Genomic DNA, 20,032 nt, shown 5'->3' with positions numbered 1-20,032 from the left:
GGGAGAGGTGGGTTAGAGAGGACAGCATGACCTCTCTGCCCCAGCTGTCTCGGGACCTTGCATTTGAGCTTCCAGGAGAGGTTCTAGGTCTAGATGACAGAAGGAGAAGGGAGTTTTCAGAGCACCTCTGAAGGCAAAAGCAGGGCCACTCACAGAAGGTGGGGCCAGCTCCCCAGCCCAGTAAAGAAAATAGCTGGAGAAAGGTGGGGAAGGGCAAGGAGACACAGTTCGTCACCACAGCAGTAGCCTTGAGATGCTCTCTTTTTTTCTTATTAAAATAAAATGTTTGGGCAGCCTGGGTGGCTCAGCAGTTTAGTGCCGCTTTCAGCCTAGGGTGTGACCCTGGAGACCCAGGATCAGGTCTCGCGTTGGGCTCCCTGCATGGAGCCTGCTTCTCCCTCTGCCTGTGTCTCTGCCTCTCTGTGTGTGTGTCTCTCATGAACGGGTAAATAAAATTAATAAAATAAAATGTTCAATATGATTATCCTTTTATTTTTAAATTCCCTCTCTATATCTTTTACTCTGAGAATATAGGCAGGGAAAATTTACTTTATTTGCACACATTAGTAATGAAGAAATCAGAACCCAGGCTAAACCACACTGACACACATCTTCTGTAGCACGTTTTCTTTTAGAACAAACCAGTAAAAACCCAAAGGCCCATCTTCATCACACTCACCACCAGAGTTTGCACAGGTTGCCCGTTCTAAGTCTTTTGGTTCCACACACACAGTTTCCGATCTTCCTCAGCCCTCCCTTCCTGCACCTCAGCACAGTCCTGCCTCTGTGTTTCGCCCTTTCCTCTGGCTCTCACCCCGAAGAAGTTGGCAAGATCAGGGGCCTCATTTGTTTCTGAGGCCACACTCCTGGGCTGCCAGTCCAGCACGTCTGTAAATGTGGTGCTGCTTTCCTCACGGGGACTGCATTTCTCACAGAGTTCTCTTTCATTTGCCTAAGCTGACAATGCTCAGATGTAAAGTGAGGTCTGACTCACGATGAACACCTACTTAAGCACACATGGTAACTAGTAGAATATCTGGAATTTAAGATACTTTGGTATAAAGTATGCAAGAGGTGTGTGCGTGTGTGCGTGTGTGTGTGTGTGTGTGTGTGCGTGTGTCTCAGGTTAAACTACCCAGATGCAGCTAGTGTTAACACTGGAAAGGTACCTCCCAGGGGGTAATCAGCTGGTACTACAATCAGGAAGATTGCTTATATTCCAGAGGTCTCACCATAGTGTCCTGCTATCTGTCTCCACCAACACTGGCATTTTGCTAATTAGCAAGGAGAGTGTGAGAAATGGGCTATTAGGAAAACTAGTGGATTGTTCACGGCATGATAACAGGTAATAGAAATGGACTCTCACTGGAGAAATTCGTGGTGGTCAAGGGACCGACATACGTTAAAATATCTTAGAAAGGCTTCTGGCTGTAGCACTACAAAAACATTTCTAGGAGAAATTAAAGACCTAAATGAATGATGTATTTTTTCACGGGTAGAAAGACTCAGTATTATTAGACAGCAATTTCCCCTGCAATGTTTTTAGATTCAGTCTCCGTCCTATCAAAATCTCAGTGGGCATCGTTTGTAGAAATTGACAAGCTGATCCTAATGGAAATAAAAAGGACCTGGAACTGTCAAAGTAATTTAGGAAAAGTAAACAAAATTGAATGTCTTAAACTACAAATTTTCAAACTTACTATAAAACCAAAGGAATCCAGACAGCATGGTGTTTTGCATTAAAAAATACATATGAATCAATGAAACAATTAGAATCCAGAAATATGCTTATATTTATGGCAAATTGATTTTTCGCAAAATGCCAACGCAGTTTTGTCTTTCAAATAAATGTTTGGTACTACTCTACCAAACAGCAAATTTAGACCCTGCCTCCTCATTAAATGTAAAAGTCACCTTAAAATGGATCACAGACTTAAATGTAAGAGTTAAACTTGAAAACTTGTAGAAGAAAACCGAGGATAGAGGAGAAAATCTTTGTGACCTTGGACTGGGCAAAGAATTCTTGAATGTCATACCAAAAGAACAATCTATAGAAAAAAAAAAGGTAAAATGGATTTTTTTTATTTTTATTTTTTAAGATTTATTTATTTATTCAGTCAGAGCGAGAGAGAGGCAGAGACACAGGCAGAGGGAGAAACAGGCTCCACGCGGGAAGGCCAATGCGGGACTCGGTCCCAGGTCTCCAGGATCACGCCCTGGGCTGCAGGCAGCGCTAAACCACTGTGCCACCAGGGCTGCCCATAAAATGGATTTTAAATAAAAAACTTTAATGTTTCAAAACACATTGTAAAGAAAATCTAGTGCTCCTGGCTGACTTAGTCAGTAGAGTGTGTAACTCTTGTTCTTGTGGTTGTAGACCCACATTAGGTATAGAGCCTACTTAAAATTAAAAAAAAAAAAAAAAAAGGAAAAGAAAATCTAAAGACAAGCCATAAACTGAGAGAAAATACTTTCAAATCATATTTCTGATAAAAGACTCATACCTAGGAAATATGAAGTACTCATAACTCAATACTGAAAAGACAGAAAACCCAATAAAAAACAGGCAAAATATTGGAATAGATATTTTTGAAGATTTATTTATTTATTTGAGAGAGAGAGTATGTGCGTGTGCTAGAGCAGTGGGGAGACAGGCAAAGGGAGAGGGAGAAGCAGACTCTCCGTTGAGCAGGGAGCCAGGATGCAGGCTACATCCCAGGACTCGGAGATCATGACCTGAGCCAAAACAAGAGCTGGACACTTAATCAACTGAGCCACCCAGGCACCCCTGGAATTGATATTTTGCCACAGAAGATGTGTAAATAGCTACTAAGCACATGGAATATGTTCCATACCATTCATTATTAAGTTAACAAAAGAAATGTAAGTTAAAACACAAAATGCCACTTCATAGCCACTAAAATATCTACAATCAGAAAGATAAATACAGTACTGGTGAAGATGTGGGGTAACTGGATGCTCATAAGCTGCTGATAGGAATCACTCTGGAACCACTTTGGAAAAGAAACTCATAGTCTTTTTAAAAAATTAACATAAGGACTGTCTGGGTGGCTCAGTCGGTTAAGCATCTGACTCCTGATTTCAGCTCAGGTCATGATCTCAGGATCATGAGCTTGAACCCCATGTCAGGCTCTGCACTCAGGGAAGTCTGCTTCAGACTCTCTGTCTCCCTCTCCCTCTGCCCACCCTTATTCTCTCTCTCTCCAATAAATACATAAATAAAACCTAAAGAAAAAAATTAACATAAACTTTCCTATACTCCACTCTTAGGAATTTCACTCCAGAGAAATGAAACCTAGCTACAGGAAGACCTGAATGCAACTGTTTTATAGCATCACTCCTAATAGTCCCAAAATGGATGCAATGAAAATGTCTATCAACTGGTGACTGGATTTTAAAAAATGGCTATCTACACAATGGAACAATATTCAGCAATAAAGTATTATAACCTCCAGATATATGCCACAACCTGGATCAACCTAGAAAGCATTTTGTTAAAAGAAAGAAGATAGACACAAAAGGACACATATTGTATGACTCCACACATATTCCAGAAAGGGCAAATCTAAAAGTATAGAAAGCAGATGATTGGTTGGGGCTGAGGTGAGGGTGGAGGTGGAGACTGAGTACAAATGAGCATAAGGAAGACTTTTAAGGTCTTGGAGATATTCCACACCAGATTGTGGGGACGACTGTACAACACTCCAAATTTACTAAAAACCATCGCACAGCACACATCCAATTGGTGGGATTTTATGGTATGTAAATTATACCCTGATAAAACTATCGAAACACAAAGGAGTCCCTCCTCAACCTTGCATGTGCGTACCGGGTGTACGATCACACAACCTGTAGCTTTCATTCTGAAGGATGCTGATACCACCTGAGGACTGATCCCTGAAATGTCTGGCATCCAGAGAGTGGCTTAGGAAGGTTGCATATGGCTTGATGCTGATTCAAGAGAGAAGTCTGCACATCCAGGACAAGAAGTTGCAATTCTTTTTTTTTATAAATTCTTTTTTTTTAATTTTTTTTATTTATTTATGATAGTCACAGAGAGAGAGAGAGAGGCAGAGACACAGGCAGAGGGAGAAGCAGGCTCCATGCATCGGGAGCCCGATGTGGGATTCGATCCCAGGTCTCCAGGATCGCGCCCTGGGCCAAAGGCAGGCGCCAAACCGCTGCGCCACCCAGGGATCCCAGAAGTTGCAATTCTATCAAATTCATTGCCTGTGGTCTCTGACTTGTTTTAGATTTGACTGCTAATTAAGGTATGTCAATAAATTTGTAATGTGTAAGCTATGCATTTGACATCATCTGGTGGGTTAGATTGTAGGGGAGCAGTGAATCCTTGTGCACCTCAAACTTCTCAATGGGTTCCATCATTCACCCAAAAAGAACCTAAGCATTTTGTATGACAAAATTGGCTTAGGCCAGTTGGTAACAGAAACTGAAGTGATGTTTATTTTCTTTACTAGCTGATTCCTTTGAATATCGTTTTGGAAATATTTTACTACACAATTTGAAATTATTTCATTGACAGACACTGTCTTATGCACAAATTTTCAGGGATGTCTGAGCACCTAAATGAGGCATATCTTAATTCAGTCAATTATAATATTGAAAAAGAAACCAACAAAGTTGGAAACCACTAAAGACACAGGAGATGTTATACTCATATTTCTAAGGAGAATAGGCCATTCTTTCATTCAGTAATAAGTGATTTTTATCAAACAAAAATCCATCTGTGACATAAATTCTGTATGCCTTTGTTCTGTTCCTGAGAAGAGGAGGATGGCTTAGCTCAGAATGCCCGGAGGAGAACAGCTGTTCTTCCACTTAAACAAAGTCCTCCAACCACAGGCAGGTAGGGTTCTTTAAAAAAACAAAAAACAAAAAACAAAAAAACAACCTCTATTATAAAAATATAACTACAAGAGCTAGTTAACTAATGCCAACAAATCTTCTGAAGTCACATTCTTTAAAAGGAAGCCCCATGCAGTAGAAATGTAGTGGTGAATCAGAGTTCTCTGTTTATGGTGATGTTATTCTAAAGTAACAAGTAGAGTCATAATGGTGTTGAGACCTTTGGAAACAAGAATCTCTCCCAGATCAGAACTGAGGAACACATGAAGTGGGATTCTTTGGATATTCCTCATGCTCATTTGACAACGAGCACTGGAGGTGCAAAATCCACTGGTCACCAGTGTGTGGAACATTCTAGAAAGTTAAGTACCTGTTGACTGTGTGTGTTCATTGCTGCCTTGAGATACTTGGAAGTTAGTGGCTCCAAATCTAGGAACAAGATTTTGTTAAATATAATCAAGTTTTAAATTTGTATTGAATGATCACCATCAGCCATTATCTTAACTATAAAAATGTAATCCGGTCCTTCTTTGTACTGAATGAGTAGATGGGGGGAAAAAAAACGGTTAATCTCTTCAAGTTATTCAGCAAGCTCCTGATTATCAGATTCTGTGGCTCTTCTCTCTCCATATTTGGATGCTAACTGTGAGCACGAAAAGCATCTGGACTTCTCATTTCTGCCACTAGGTCATCCCTGATCATGTGTTCTGGTTTAGAATGTGAGCTAAGGTCCTGGTCCCCAAAATGTTGGTCTACCCTCTACCTTTGCTTAATTATCTGAATTCCTCCTCATTACCCCTCCTTGACTTCTGTCACCCAGCCTTCTTGAGCTGGTATCCTGTCCTTTCCCGGCTACCATGCCCCAGGACATTAGCACTCTGTTTAGCGATTTCCCTAATCCCAACTACTTGTCTGTCTGATCCCTAAATGATGCCCACTGGTCTCCTTCCTACTCCTGTTGCCTGTCTGCACTGGGACTTCCATTCATTCACCCAGCTAGTATTTACAGGATTGACACTAAATGCCAGGCACTGTGCTGGCCATTAGAAATCAGAACAATACCTCCTGCCCTCAAGGGGAGACAGCGAGTCAACAGTTACAAAATGATGTGCTGCGCAGGTATATAAACAAATTGCCATGGCAAAAAGCAAGTGGAAAGCCTGAATTATGGGGCAGAGCAGAGTAGGTCAGAGTGCCACAGGCGACAGAAATGACTTACCATGGACAGTGTGTTCAGTGTGCGAGCCACCACATCGCACTGTGGGAACCAGAGATCTCAGAATGGCCAAAATAGGCTTGGCAGTGGGAGAAGAAGCTATGGAGAGGTCTGAGCACAGAGGGCCCTGGAAGTCCTGCTCCCAGAGAATGAGAAGCCATTCAACAGGAGTGGAGTGATACGGTCAACTTCACAGCTTTCTGAGCTCTTATTTGCCACATCAGACTTCAACTCAGCACCTGCAGCTGGGCTGACCCTTCCAGCAGAGTTTGCCCTCCCCTCACCTTCCCCCCTCACCCCCCATCTCTAAAGATGTGCCCAGGTCCAGACTCTGGTTCTGGCATTCTGGGGTTAATTCCTTTCCAAGGGCAATTCCTTTCCAAGTACCTGTGCTGGGAGCTGGTCTACAAGGTCAATACAGGGGGTGTGTTTGATACACGGTATATGTGGTATATGTGTGGAGGGAGTGTTGTGTATGTGGTAGTGGTAGGAGGTGCTAGGGATGTAAAAGGAAGAATGGTTCTTTTCTTTTGGGGTGGAGCTAGAAGGGAAACAATAAGCCAAACACTGGGAGAAAAAAAAAAAAAAAAAAAAACTTCTGAAGGAAGGCAGGAAAAGCAAGGGCATAATGGATCATCAATCAAAGACAAGATCGGAGGATAGGAGAAGTAGGTGTGTAAGGACAGCTAGACTTTGTAGTCACTCGACCTGAGAAGGTGAAGATTGGATCCGGAGAGAAGGAGGCAGTCCAGATAAACCCAGAGAAAAAGATACTCGTGGCTTGTCCATTTAAAGAGGTTGGGAGGGAGGGACGCGACACCAGATAATGTCTACATATGGGATGGATTTACTAAATTTTGGTGAATTATTTAAAGAATGAAAAAATAATCCTATCAATCAACTACTCAAACCTGCAAGGACCGAATCGTATCCCCAGACAGGAGGGACTCTGAACGTCATATTTGATCAGGAGGGGTTTAACGAAAGAAGGGCCTTTATGTGGGACAAAGTCAGCAAACGGCTCCTGTAACCAGAATCACAGCAATTAGTAAATATCAGCTGAGGACTCACCAGTGACAAACACCTGCCAGGGGGCCCCTGGGACACCAGGAGGAACCATCTCTGTCCAAGAAATGTCAGTGACACAGGCTTTGAGTGCAGGGAGCCCTGGCAACTTTGAGGTGCTTAGTATCACCCCTGCTTCCCAGAGGAGTGGGAATCGCATGCACAGACGGGAGGGGAGCAGGGAGGGTGCTTGGGTCTGAGCGCTGGGTATCTGCACAGGGCATTAGCCTCCAGGAGGTAGCAGGCTCGGTGGGGTCAGTGGCCCAGATCTGCCCCCAGGTAAGGGCTGTTACCAGGTACTGCTTCCTTTCCCAAGCCTGCCTTACTGTGTAATCGCATTCACTGGCACAGCAAAGTTCATAATGTTAACCTAGTGGCTCCCAACCCTGGCTGCACAGTGGAATCACACAGGGAGTACTTATACAAAATTTTTTTAAAGATTTATTTATTTATTTGAGAGAGAGAGAGAGAGAGAGAGAGCAAGCACGCAGAGGGGTGAAGACAGAGGGAGAAGGAGAGAAAAACCCAAGCAGATTCTGTGCCCAGTGTGGAGTCCAAAGAGGGGCTTGGTCCCAGGACCCTGAGATCATGACCTCTACTCCAGGAAGATACTTTTTTTTTTTTTTTTTAATTTATGATAGTCACAGAGAGAGAAGGAGAGAGAGGCAGAGACACAGGCAGAGGGAGAAGCAGGCTCCATGCACCGGGAGCCCGATGTGGGATTCGATCCCAGGTCTCCAGGATCACGCCCTGGGCCAAAGGCAGGCGCCAAACCACTGCACCACCCAGGGATCCCCAGGAAGATACTATTTTAAAATGGCAACTCCCTTTAAGAAAAGCAATATAAGCTTCCAAAGGCATTTCACATGTTAGTGAATCTCTCAAAAGCCCTCCACCCCACAATTCTAGAACAAAATTTTCCCTGAATCCAGGAGTGCAGTTATAAAGAATTGGGAAAAGTAGACTGTACAAAAACAAAATCAGTGTGTGGGTGAAGGAGGTCAAAAGGTACAAACTTTCATCTATAAATAAAACAAATCCTGGGGAGGTAACATGCAGCACGGTGATCACAGTTAATAATACCGTATTGCATATTTGAAAGTTGCTGGGGGATCCCTGAGTGGCTCAGCGGTTTCGCACCTGCCTTTGGCCCAGGGCGCGATCCTGGAGTCCGGGATCGAGTCCCGCGTTGGGCTCCCGGCATGGAGCCTGCTTCTCCCTCTCCTCTGCCTGTGTCTCTGCCTCTCTCTCTCTCTCTCTCGAATAAATAAATAAAATTTTAAAAAAGAAAGAAAGTTGCTAAAAGAGTAAATCTTAAAAGTTCTTATCACAGGAAAAAAATTGGTAACTACATATAGGAATGGATGTTAATTAACTTCACTTATCATGGTGATCATTTTGCAACATATACAAATATCGAATGATTACGTTGTACACCTGAAACTAATATAATGTAATATGTCAATTACACCTTCATTGAAAAAAAAAAAAAAAAAGCCAGAATTAGAATAAAGAGGCGGGAAGGTTGGACAGGGGAATTCTGAGGGTGAGGAAAGAGTGCTGGCATAGGGCACCATAGGGCACAATAATAGGAACAGAAGGCAAGCTGAGTGGCAGAGAGAGTTGTGGAAATAACTAAACTAGAAACCCGAAAGAGTCGGCTTGAAGACCAACTGGAAAGTTGTGCCTTTCAAATGAAATATAGGGAGCCAGGGGAGCTCCTGGCCAGAAGAGAGTCAGGACTCAGGGCTGGGTTGGTGATCCAGGGGCTGCGGAAGGGTTTTCTGGTTGTTAAGGCTACCCTGCCTGTGGAGCATCTGTGGGTGGTGCCACCCTCCCTCTGCCAACATCTCAGGTCTGAGCACAAGAACCCTGGAGCCTCAAGTTATCTGTGTATTGAAAGAAATGCTGGGAGCTAAGGATTTGATCTTTGCAGGAAAAAAAAAAATAATAATCCTTCTTTTTGACCTCCCCTTACAGAATTCTAGGCAAGCCATCCAAGAGAGGGCCAGAGAATTTCCTGAGGTCCTGGTGGGAAGTTAAGGAGCAAGGGAACAAAACGGAGGAAATGCTTCAGGAAATGGGGAAGGAACGAGGGCATTTTCTAAACATACTCATTGATCTGACTTTGACATTCCCAGCAACAGTGCAGGAGGTTCTCTGGCACAAGAATTTGAGTCACACTGCCTGCTAGGCCAACAGATCAGACTTCAAAGAAACTTCAGGAATGAAGAGATGGAAACTTCAAATAGTAAATTCAGAAAAGAAAAAAAAAAAAAAAGCATGCACAGGAGCTGAAGCCAGGATCTTATGTATTTCCACTCACCACGGTTTCTGGATGAACACTCTGAGATAAATGCTTACCTAGGCAAGAATGCCATCCCTCAGGCTGATTTGGATTCTCACTGCCTCCATTGTCTGTCTCCTGCCCCCAAGCAAGACACAGAATCCTTGGGAACTAGTTAACCCAAAGAAAGCTCTCCTGATCCAGCCTTGAAATCGCAAAGCCTCAAGTGGGGGGATTCTGTGATGTGAAATGGTTACTCTGGGCACTGACGGTCACCCTCAGCATCAAGGACACGGAAATGCAGTGAACCCAGCTGTCCCCGTGGTGCTTTGGGGCCGAAACAGCTCCCTGGCTGGCTTGTTCCAACAGAACCCAAGTTCATGACCTTAACTCAATTACTTCTTATAAAGGATTTTTTTTTCTCCTCATTAATTTTGAAATGCTTTTATTTATTTACTCACTTGTCCATGGAGACATAATAGTATTTAGAAAATACAGCAAGAAAAGGATTATCTGTAAGCATATAAATAAGCTATAGACATCTTCTTAGCAGACTATAATATCTCTTGTTTGTCCAAACATTTCTGAGGAATGTAACTAAAAACATCATCTAAGGTCTAAGACGGAGAGTTCTCCCTGGTGTCTCCAGCTAATTTTTGTATTCAAAGTGCAGACTTCATTCACTGGGAATTTTCTTTTTTAATTAATTTTTTTCTGTGTCTGCCACAGGTGTTCCAGTAGCAAATCATACTTAGTTGGTAAAATAAATAACACACTATCCTAAACTTCTAAAAGAATTATTCTCCAACTTGACTCCAACTTGGTATCATAAATCTCCTAAAATATATTTTCAAAAAAGTATTTACTGCATAAGGAATATCTTGTTAATGCATGGTAAGCAACACTGCCAGAATGAGAACAGTGCCATGAAATCAATCGGTCGCCTAGTTTTTAAATTCCATAAGATCTAGGAAACACTGTTGTGTATCAAAGACCATGTTAGAAGGGACAAGTTGAAGGTGACAGGTTTACAAGTCTGTACCATCATTAAATGATGTACTAATACCCTGCAACAGAGCCACTGAAGTATTAGAATGGGGAGGGGGCAGTGGAGAGAGGAAGATTGTTTGATGTTTTGTCAGGAAATAACTGGGACCTCCCTTAGACAGAAGAAGTAGGTTCCATAAAGCAGCTTGCTTTTAAGAGTTACATCTACGGGAGGATAAACAAGAAGCCAAAAGTCGTGGTTGCCTCAAAAGAAGGTGACAAAAGTCAAGATTTAACCTTTTCCTATATTTGAATTTTGTACCATGGGCATGGATTATCTATAAAAAGTTTTTCGAAGTTATTTGATTCATAAGCAAAAATATTAATTTCAATTTGGCTCAACAAAGATGGGTGGCTATTAACTGCTGGGAACGTTGCAAAGCAATGATCCTGCAGATATGAATAAAACAGTCTCTGCTCTCAAGACATGCAAGTCAGTTGAGCAAGAGAGATTGGCCAGCCATTTGTTTATGCCACCAAGATAAGGAGATAAGCACAACAGCATTAAGTGGAGAGACCCGCTGGGAGTTTAGGGAAGAGCACCTAATAAGTACTTTGGCATCCAGGGGACTGGGAAGGTTTTCCAGGGCATTAGAACCTAAACAGCAAGCACTTCACAGCCAGCATGCAAGGAAATACTGGTTGCCTATGAGTAGATACAAGTGTGCCTAAAATAATGTCCCTCAGCTCTGGGACAACAGGCTAGCCAGAGTCCCAGCCTCCTTGGTTTAGCCCCAGTTTGATGCACATTGCTGTTATTTTGTGTATACATGTGAAAAAGTAAGGGATGGGAGTGGCACCAGTCTGAGCTTGTATGATGGTGTTTCTAGAAAAATCAGAGGTGGTAGTGCTGAGAAGGGAGAAGAGGCAGGAGGAGGGGGGTCTGGTGAGAGAACCAAAACAATATTTCATGGGAAAAACAAACAATTCCTGAGCCCTGTCAGCAGTGGGGACAAAACAATGGAGACAGATTGCATTGATTTGCAGGAGGTAAAATCAACAAGTCTTAATGACCAAATGAATATGGGCAATGAAAGAGGGAAGGGTGCCCGGGATGGTGAGCGCACATGACAGGCATAACATAACGGTCATGGCCACAGATCCTATGCCTGTGACACTATGACATGCCCAACACCATGCCAAATATTGGCATGTGTTTTTTAATCACATGAATCCTACTCGTTTTATAGACAGGAAGACTGGCATTCAGAGCTGTTAAGGTGGTAACTAATGTTATCGCTCATCAGAGGGACAAGTCTGGTATTTAAGCCCAAGACTATTTAATTCCAAGTCCAGACTCCAAATTTTGAAACAACTATGCATCCCAGAGAATACAGCTGGGAAGAGGGCCTCCCTCATAATTCTGTATAAAATAGTAACAGTGATGCCCTCCGATCTATTTTGAGGGCTAACACTGTTCTAGACGCTGTTCTAACACTTTTCTTGCATTGTTTCATTTTATCATTAACAGCCTCTCCAGGGAGGCCCTGTTATTATTCCCATTTTGCAGATGGTGAAACCAAAGCAGAGGAAAGCTAAGTAACTTGCCCAATTTCCCCCAGCTAGTAAGACCAGAGAATAAAACATCTAAAGCTTAAAGATCTTGTCACCACCACCCCCCCAAAGTTACTGTAGATGATAATGAATATCCATAGGACTTTTTGAATGAATTATTATAAAATGGTAGGAGGTTTCAAGGATGATTTCTTTGAAATAAGTGGGTATATAAACATCTTATGATACTTGCTTATACAGCAGTGCAATTCTAAGAGTGGCACAAGACATTACAAACAATATGTACATTTACTTCATATCTTTGTGGCATTTAAATTCTTTATGACGTTATATTAACTACAGTGGTAGGCTTTGTATTTAATGTCTGGAAAAGAGGAAGGGGAAAGGAGTGGGCCAAAGCCTAGGATATGCAGAAGGTGGGCAGTGTTTTTATTACACATATTCTTGTTTCTAACTGCTAAGATCAGTATTTTTTCTGCCCTTACTTGGGCAATACAGCTACAGAAGAGAAAAATATGCCTTTGAAACCCCTTGAGGCATACATACTTTACTGTGGAGTATATATACATCCTAAATTTGAATACTATGCGATTTTGAAAATGAAGTAAATGTTCTTCTATTCATACATTTTTTCTTTATACTCAGAACTATTTACTTTTTTTTTAAAAAAAAGGACGATTTAAAAGAGAAAAGGTGATGAGCCAACCTATGAAACAATTATAATTCTATGTAATTGCTTAGTCGTGGACTTAAAACACTATTTTAAGAAACACACCACCTCTTATTCTAGACCTAGGAATAACTCATTTTAAACAGGTTACATTTCAAGGTCAGTGAACCACTGGGTCCTATACTGTGAGTCCTAAGGGAATCCAGAGAGACACAGATCTTATCGAGAACTGCTAATAATCTGAGTGCTATTAGATAATGATCATTTTCCAAAATGCAGGCACCAGAGAGCCAACTCAGCAGTGCTATAGGTCGGGATGCTTTCATTACGACCACATTATACCATTTCACTCATTATTTACGCTATATATGTAGAGCACAGATTATTTTTTAAAATGAAAACTCCCTCAAAGGTGCTCGCTAGGAAGCAGGGTGTTGGTTGACCGGGTGGGGAAGGCAGTGTTAAAGACTCAAAGGCTCCCGCGGTGGGTGGCTTTCCACAGCATCTTAAGCAGGAAAGCCCCATGTGGTCCCACTTTCTCCAAACACCATTCATAACGTCCCACGCCAAGTGCTCAGCTCCTAGGGGCAAGAAAAACATTCGGGGCATCTCCTCCATCTGGGACTTTCAATTTCTTAGAACAATAAGTCTGGGCCAAGTTGCTCTCTCCCCACCCTTTGGGAAACTGGGACTCGTGCACTTCGAGCGGCCGGAGAGAAAGGAGCTGTGCTCTCAGCGCCAGAGCCTCCCCTCCCTCCCTCCCTCCCTCCCTCCGGCTCCTTTCTGGAAGGCCCAGCTCCTAAACCCCCCTGCACCCCAGCCCCGCTCCCAGCCCAGCCCGCGCGGAGCAGGCGCCGGGGTTCAAAGCTGCGTGGCCAGCTCCGCTCGAGTGCGCTCATCACGGATGCCTGAATGAATGAGAGCGACACGTCCCTGCAGAGTTCACAACTCTGCACAATGCCCAAGCACACATTTTTCCCACGAGAGTATTTCGCATTCCTCCTCCCTACTTTTGACCTGGTTTCCCACCCCCCCACCGTGGGTTTTTTTTTTTTTTTAATGAAATGTGTGTTTGTGGGAATGTGCCCGTGGTCATATGTGACACACATTACGATGCATCCAACAAATAGTGTGACCGCCTAGCCAACTAGGAGCGACGCTGGCGGGACCTCGCCGAGTCTCCACTCTGTCCAGCGAGGAATGGAGAGGTCCGCGGAACGGGGCCCAGGCATTGGTAGAAGCCTTGGAAGTTTGCTTGGGGTTTCGGTTCTGCCCACACCTTGCCAAGGCAACCACTGCACCGGTGCAGCGAGGGAGCGCGCAAAGTCCTCCCTCGGCCGCGGGGTCCCTGGGCCCGGGGCGCCCGCGCTCTAAGCCTGGCTTGGCCGCTCCGGGGGCTGCACAAAGAGCGCAGTTTCGGAAGGAGGCGCATCGGTGGCCGGGACCGACCAGAACCGGGCTCCCGCCAGCGCCGCCAGGGCCGCGCTTCTCACCGGGGTCTGTCCCCACTCGCCCACCCCGGCCGCCAGGCGCCCCCCAAGCCGCCTTTCCCCGCCGCGCACCGGCCGCTCTCCACCGCGGGACAATGAGGGCGGCTCGGGGGTCGCCTTTCCCATTCATCGCCCGCCGCAGCCGGGGCTGCGAGCTGGGGACCCGCGGGGTCGCAACCCCCTCCCGCGCCCCTCCCCGCACGCTCGCCGCAGCTGCGCTCCTGATCGCGAGAAGCCAGAAGCCCCAAATAAACAAACAAAACACCCAAACCGAGTGGAAGCCCCCGCCCCTCCCCCGAGGAGTTTCGAGCCCCGGGTCGGAGGAGCGGGCCGCGTCCGTCTCGGGGGGCGCCCCCGCCCTCTGCGGCCCGGCCCGGCCCGGGAGACGCCCCCCAGGCCCGCGGAGCCCCACGTGCGCGACCCCGGGTCCCCCGCAAGAGGCGGCACAGCCGCGCGCTTTTGTCCCGCAGCCGCCGCCGCCCGCGGGGACCGGGGACGGGGACGGGGACGGGGACGGGGCTCACCTCTCTGCTGGCACCGTGCGGCGGCCCAGAGCAGCGAGGCCAGGAGCGCGACCCCCGCGCCGCCGCCGCCGCCGCAGCCACCGCGCATCGCGCCGCCGCCGCTCGGGGGACTCCGGGAGGAACCGCACGGCCACCGCGGGGCTCTCGGCGGAGCGCGGCCCGCCCCGGCGCCCCGCCCGGCCTCCCGCCCGCCGGCCCCTCGGACACCCCCGCCCCGCCCCGCCCCGCCCCGCCCCGCCCCGCCGACCCCTCCCCCACCGGCCCCTCGCTCGGCCCCGGCGACCCGCGGGGACCCGCCGCCCCAGCTGGCCGCCCGCCCCGCGCGGTGCTCGGAGAGCCCTGGCTGGGGGGGGGGGGGGGGGTGCCCGGGCCGGGCCAGGGGGATGGGCGGACGGAGCGGCCGGGAGGAGAAGAAAATGCGCTGGAGGCGGCGCGGGCGCCAGGATTCCGAGAAAGCGGAGACAGCAGCGTTGGTCCTGCTGACCCCTGCGGCCCCACCGCGGCTCCGCGCCCCGGCCGGGCTGGGGGTGGGGGGGGCCGAGGACGCCCCGCTGCCTGCACCCGCCCCGCGCCCCCCGCGCCCCCCGCGCCCCCCGCGCCCTCGAACCGGCCCGGGCGCCCCTGCCCCTCCGCTCCTCCTCCTCCCGGCCGCCAGCCTCCCCGCCCGGCGCCGCACTCGGGGCTGAGCCAGCCTCCCCCTTGGCTGTGAGCGGAGGATTCCGTGAAGATTCGCTTCTGAAAATGAGTTGCAGCTTGTTTCTCACTTTGTCTGAGGAAGGCAAGAAGGGTCACTTGGACTTCACTATTCGCTTACCCTTACGGCTGGAGGAAGAGCCCTCACCTTAGCTATGGGAGTTAGTCTTAACGTGAGCGTTCGACTGCTTTGTTCTTTTTCAACTACGTCGGGTCCCCCTTAAAGAATTTAATTTCCTCTGACTTTTTTTTCTATTAAAAGTATTCACAACATTTCTCAGATCTCATTTTCTCACACTGTAAACACGTGAGATACCAAAAACGACTTAGCACCCTCCCACGTTCTCATTTTGGTTTTCGTGGGCTTTGGTTTTGTTTTTTTGTGGTTTTTTTTTTTTTTTTTTTTTTTTTTTTGCCTGATAGGGAGATAATTTTATCTCACTGTGTCAATCAATTTGACAACTCTAGCAGTTCCAGTTTTTCTAAAGATACTTCCTTAAACACTTAATAAAATAGTATTATGTGAGCAATTCTTTTTTTTTTTTAATTGTAGAAGTAAAGAACAAAAAGGTAGAATTGGGGGTCTTTAAAAAATATCTGTTGTGGGCTCCCTGGCTGGCTCAGTTGGTAAAGCATGTGACTCTTGATCTTGAGGTTGTGAGTTTGATTCCCATGTCCAATATGGAAATTACTTAAAAAAAAATTTTTTATAAAGGATACAATGTGGCTGAGTGAAAAAAGTGTTCATCACAGTGTCAAATTTAAAATACAGTTGTTTTTAACTATTAGAATATTTAAGTATTAAAATATTAAGCATCAAATAACTGAGTCAGTAAATCTAATACCTAATCAAGTGTTAAACCTTTAAATATTAAAATACAGAATTATAAGTATTTCTGCACTGAATCAACTTTGTACAGACATTATACACATACACATATATCTTTTAGAGTGTCTTAAGCACATTCATATCAATTATCTCATGTGATCTTCCCAATTCTATGAGATTCTGCAGAGCTGCAGTGGAGCTGAAGGGGACTGCCTTGTGTGAGGTGAGAAAATGAGCTCAGGGGAGTAAGGTACCAGTGTGAGCTAATGTCCAGTCAGGAGCCAGACCTCAGATCTGCTTTGTGGTCTGGAGTTCTCTACATCACTGAAATGAGACCATGGAGGGTGAGGTCAAATGCAGCAGGAGCAATCATAAGGGATCATCTGTCTCCTTTATGTCCTGGGTTCCTAGAAATTCAGTTCAGACTCCAGTCAAACCTTATCTTTGAACTGCAGACAAGGAACTCAGTTGTGATTTGAGGAAGCAAGAGGTCAGCACATTTGCGGAGTGAATAAGCAACGTCAAAATTTGCACATGGGCACAATTTGCCATTCCTCAAAATTCAGCAGAAATAACTAAGTGAAAGAAGTATTTCCAAAGCCGATTTAACGAAGAAGCTTGGATAAGATGGAACAGTGAAAATGTCACAATTCTATGTGTCTTATAAAAATAAAAACTACAGTACAATTTTCCCCATTCTTTCGCATGCTTGCATAAATTAGCTATGACACCGTGAAAGTTCAGGGGTGGCCCGTTCAAGGTGAAAATGAGATAAGAAAGTTTCTGTTTTGTGAGAAAGTAGAAACTTAACTCAGTTCAAGGACACACACAAAGATGTGTGGTTCAAAGTTACCTATAAATAATGATCAGTGAAAATGCCTAAATGCTAAGCAATAGTTAACTGGTGAAGTAGTTATAGTAAATCACTGTAATAGGTAAATTATTACATTGACATTCTTTAAAATATAAGACAACGTTTGCAAAAAAAACATTGTGATACTTTAAGTGAGAAAAGAAAAATTCTAGACAATATGGGCATTCTGATTGCCATCGTGTAGAATAAGCACTCGTGCAAACAAACTAGAAGGCAACATACAGAACACACAGTTGTGTTCAGCTGTTGAGGTGGTGAGTGCTGGTGTGGGGTTAGAGGCAGTGATAGAGGACTAGGATTAGGCTCAGAGAAGGCTTACATCCTTCCCCTCATTGATAGGAAGCAATATCTTGGGGCAAGTTGCCTCATCTGCAAGGTAGAGATAAGAGAAGACAGATATGTTATGGTCCTCATTTTTGTGGGACATTCAGCCTGGCAGTTAAGACAAAAAAAATGTTAAAAATGTGTACATAAATTAAAAGCTATATATAAAGAAACATCAGATTGTAGAGAGAGAATGGGGAATCAAGCATTGACAGAGCAACATGGGACGGTTTTACTGAGGTTTGATGTAAAGATTGAATGGGCCGGAGTGCCTGGGAGGCACAGTGGGTTAAGCCGCTGACTCTTGATTTCATTTCAGGTCAAGATTTCAGGGTCGTGGAACGGAGCACCGTGTTGAGCCCCCTGTCAGGGCTCCATGCTCAGCAGGGAGTCTGCCTAAGATTTTCTCTCTCTCTCTCTCTCTCTGCACCCCCTCCCCCAACATTGGCTCACATGCTCCTGTGAGCATGCTCTAAAATAAATCTTAAAAAATACAAAAAAAAAAAAGATTGAATGGGCCAATGTACATAAATCACCAACAATCTGCCTATCCCACGTTAAATGTTCAATAAAGATGAATTATTTCAATTTTTTCTAAAACTACTATAATTTTCAATTAAAAGGGAAAAACAGGCTCCATTATGAACTTTTCAGGACAAGAGTTCCGATAGAGTGGGATGAGCTAGATCAGAGCTTTTCAAAATCACTTGAGGGATATTGTTGAAATGCAGATCCTACAGAAGTAGGTCTTGGCTTGGAGATTTGAGTTGTTGTATTTCTGAAAGTAGCCAGGTGATGTTGATCTGCTGGGAGGCAGAGCACACTTTTGAGCGGTAAATTACTGGTTCACTTGTCCTTGATCGCCTGCAAAATGGAATTGATGGAGGTTTTAAAAATATGCTGGTTATATTCCCCAGAGATCTGATTCCATTGGTACCAGGTGCAGTCTGGATATCGGGATAGTTAAAGATGTTCCAGGTAATCCTAATCTCCTGCAACAAACTTTGAGAAACACTGAGCTAGATTTGACTGACTCTTGTCTGGAAGGCAATCCAGGTCTGATTATTAGTGGCTGGGCCCACCAGAAGAGCCAGCCTCAGAGGAGCATGGTCATGGGCAAGAGGAGGAAGCCCAGCCTGGCAAGTGTTTTTCCTGTGTGGCCTGATATCCACACATCAGAGACCCAGCCATGCTGGCTAGGATATGGGACAGGACTGTTTCTCTGGAGGCTTACAGACTGTCATTTAGCTCTAAAAGAATTGAGTTTCCATGCACGACTCAGGCACAGGAGCATCATGCCAGGATCCAGGAAGTAGACCTGGAGTACAAAGGTGGGGGCTTGGTTACAAGGAAAGAGGTGAGAAGTCAGTTACTAAAATTGGGTTAGGGTGTCAAAGTCTGATCTGGGACAAAGCTCAAGAGGCTGAATACAAGCTAAGCTCCTTAAGAGCCCATGGCAAGAACCAAGGTGATTAGCAGATTCAGCCTTAGGCACAGTTGAGAAGTGGTAGGACCAGGAGACAAAGGAGGCAAATTAAGAGTAGTAGGCAGAGTAATAGCACTCCGAAGAGGTCATGCTAATGGTCAGAACCTGGGAAATATGTTACTTTACATGACAACATGGACTTCATAGATATAAATGAATTAGTTTTTTTTCATAACTATATATATTTCTTCATCCATAGCCAAACTGGAACCAAGCCATGTGTAGTATCCATCAACAGGAGAATAGATTTCAAAATTGTGGTATATTTTACAATGGAATATTACTCGGCAATAAAACGGCATGAACCGTTGACTTACACGACGTGAATGGATTTCAAAAACATTATGTTTAAGTGAAAGGGGTCAGACACAAAAGGGTATTATATAATTCCAATTATGTGAAGTTTAGCAACAGTAAAACTAATCAAAGGAAAACAGTGGCTGCCTATGGAGAGCATGAATTTGACCCAAAGGGGACAGAAGGGAATCTGGGGTAAAGGAAATGTTTTGTGTCCTGAATGGGGTGTTGGCTGTAGGGATTTAAACATTTACTAACTTTATTTCAATTATACAGATTTAGAACCTTGCATTTTTTCTGTATAAACAAGGATTTTTTAAAAATGTTTAAAGATTTTATTTATTTGTTTGAGAGAGGAAGAAGCTGAGTCCCTGCTGAGCAGAGAGCCCGACTCAGGGCTCCATCCCAGGACTCTGGGATCATGACCTGAGCCAAAGGCAGACACTTAACCATCTGAGCCACCCAGGCACCCCTAGGATCTTGAGGTGAGTGAGACCTTTTTACCCAGATTATCTGTGTGGGCCCAATGTAATCCCAGGTAAATCCCTTGTAAGTAAAATAAGGAGGTGGGAGAGCCTAAGGCATTTGGTGTGAGAAGCCACTGCTGTCTTTCAAGATGGAGGACCATGGGGACCATGGGTCAAGGAATGTGGCAACGTCTAGATGCTGGAAAGGCGGGGGAAACAGATACTTCCCTAGAGCCTCCAGAAAGAACCAGCTCTGAGAACACCTTGATTTCAGCCAGCAAAAGGCCTTTCTGGACTTCTGACCTCCAGAACTGCCAGATAATAAATGCATGTTGTTTAAAGCCAGTAAGTTTGTGGTAAT

The 20,032-nt window shown here is 45.0% G+C and overlaps 1 protein-coding gene across 1 annotated transcript in view; it reads right to left on the bottom strand.

Annotated features, from left to right (window-relative positions):
- Window positions 1-14,832, bottom strand: part of LAMA1 (laminin subunit alpha 1) — a 155,101-nt gene extending 140,269 nt beyond the window's left edge. The window contains exon 1 of the mRNA XM_072828761.1: window positions 14,702-14,832. Coding sequence (XP_072684862.1) covers window positions 14,702-14,789 — 88 coding nt within the window. The 5' untranslated portion in view covers window positions 14,790-14,832. The remainder of the gene's footprint in view (window positions 1-14,701) is intronic.
- Between the last annotated feature and the right edge of the window lie 5,200 nt (window positions 14,833-20,032).

Source organism: Canis lupus, chromosome 6 (genome assembly GCF_048164855.1).
Source record: "Canis lupus baileyi chromosome 6, mCanLup2.hap1, whole genome shotgun sequence".
In the NCBI taxonomy this organism is placed as follows: domain Eukaryota; kingdom Metazoa; phylum Chordata; class Mammalia; order Carnivora; family Canidae; genus Canis; species Canis lupus.
The sequence above is the reverse complement of the archived record's forward strand: the minus strand, read 5'-3'. Positions and strand labels throughout refer to the sequence as shown.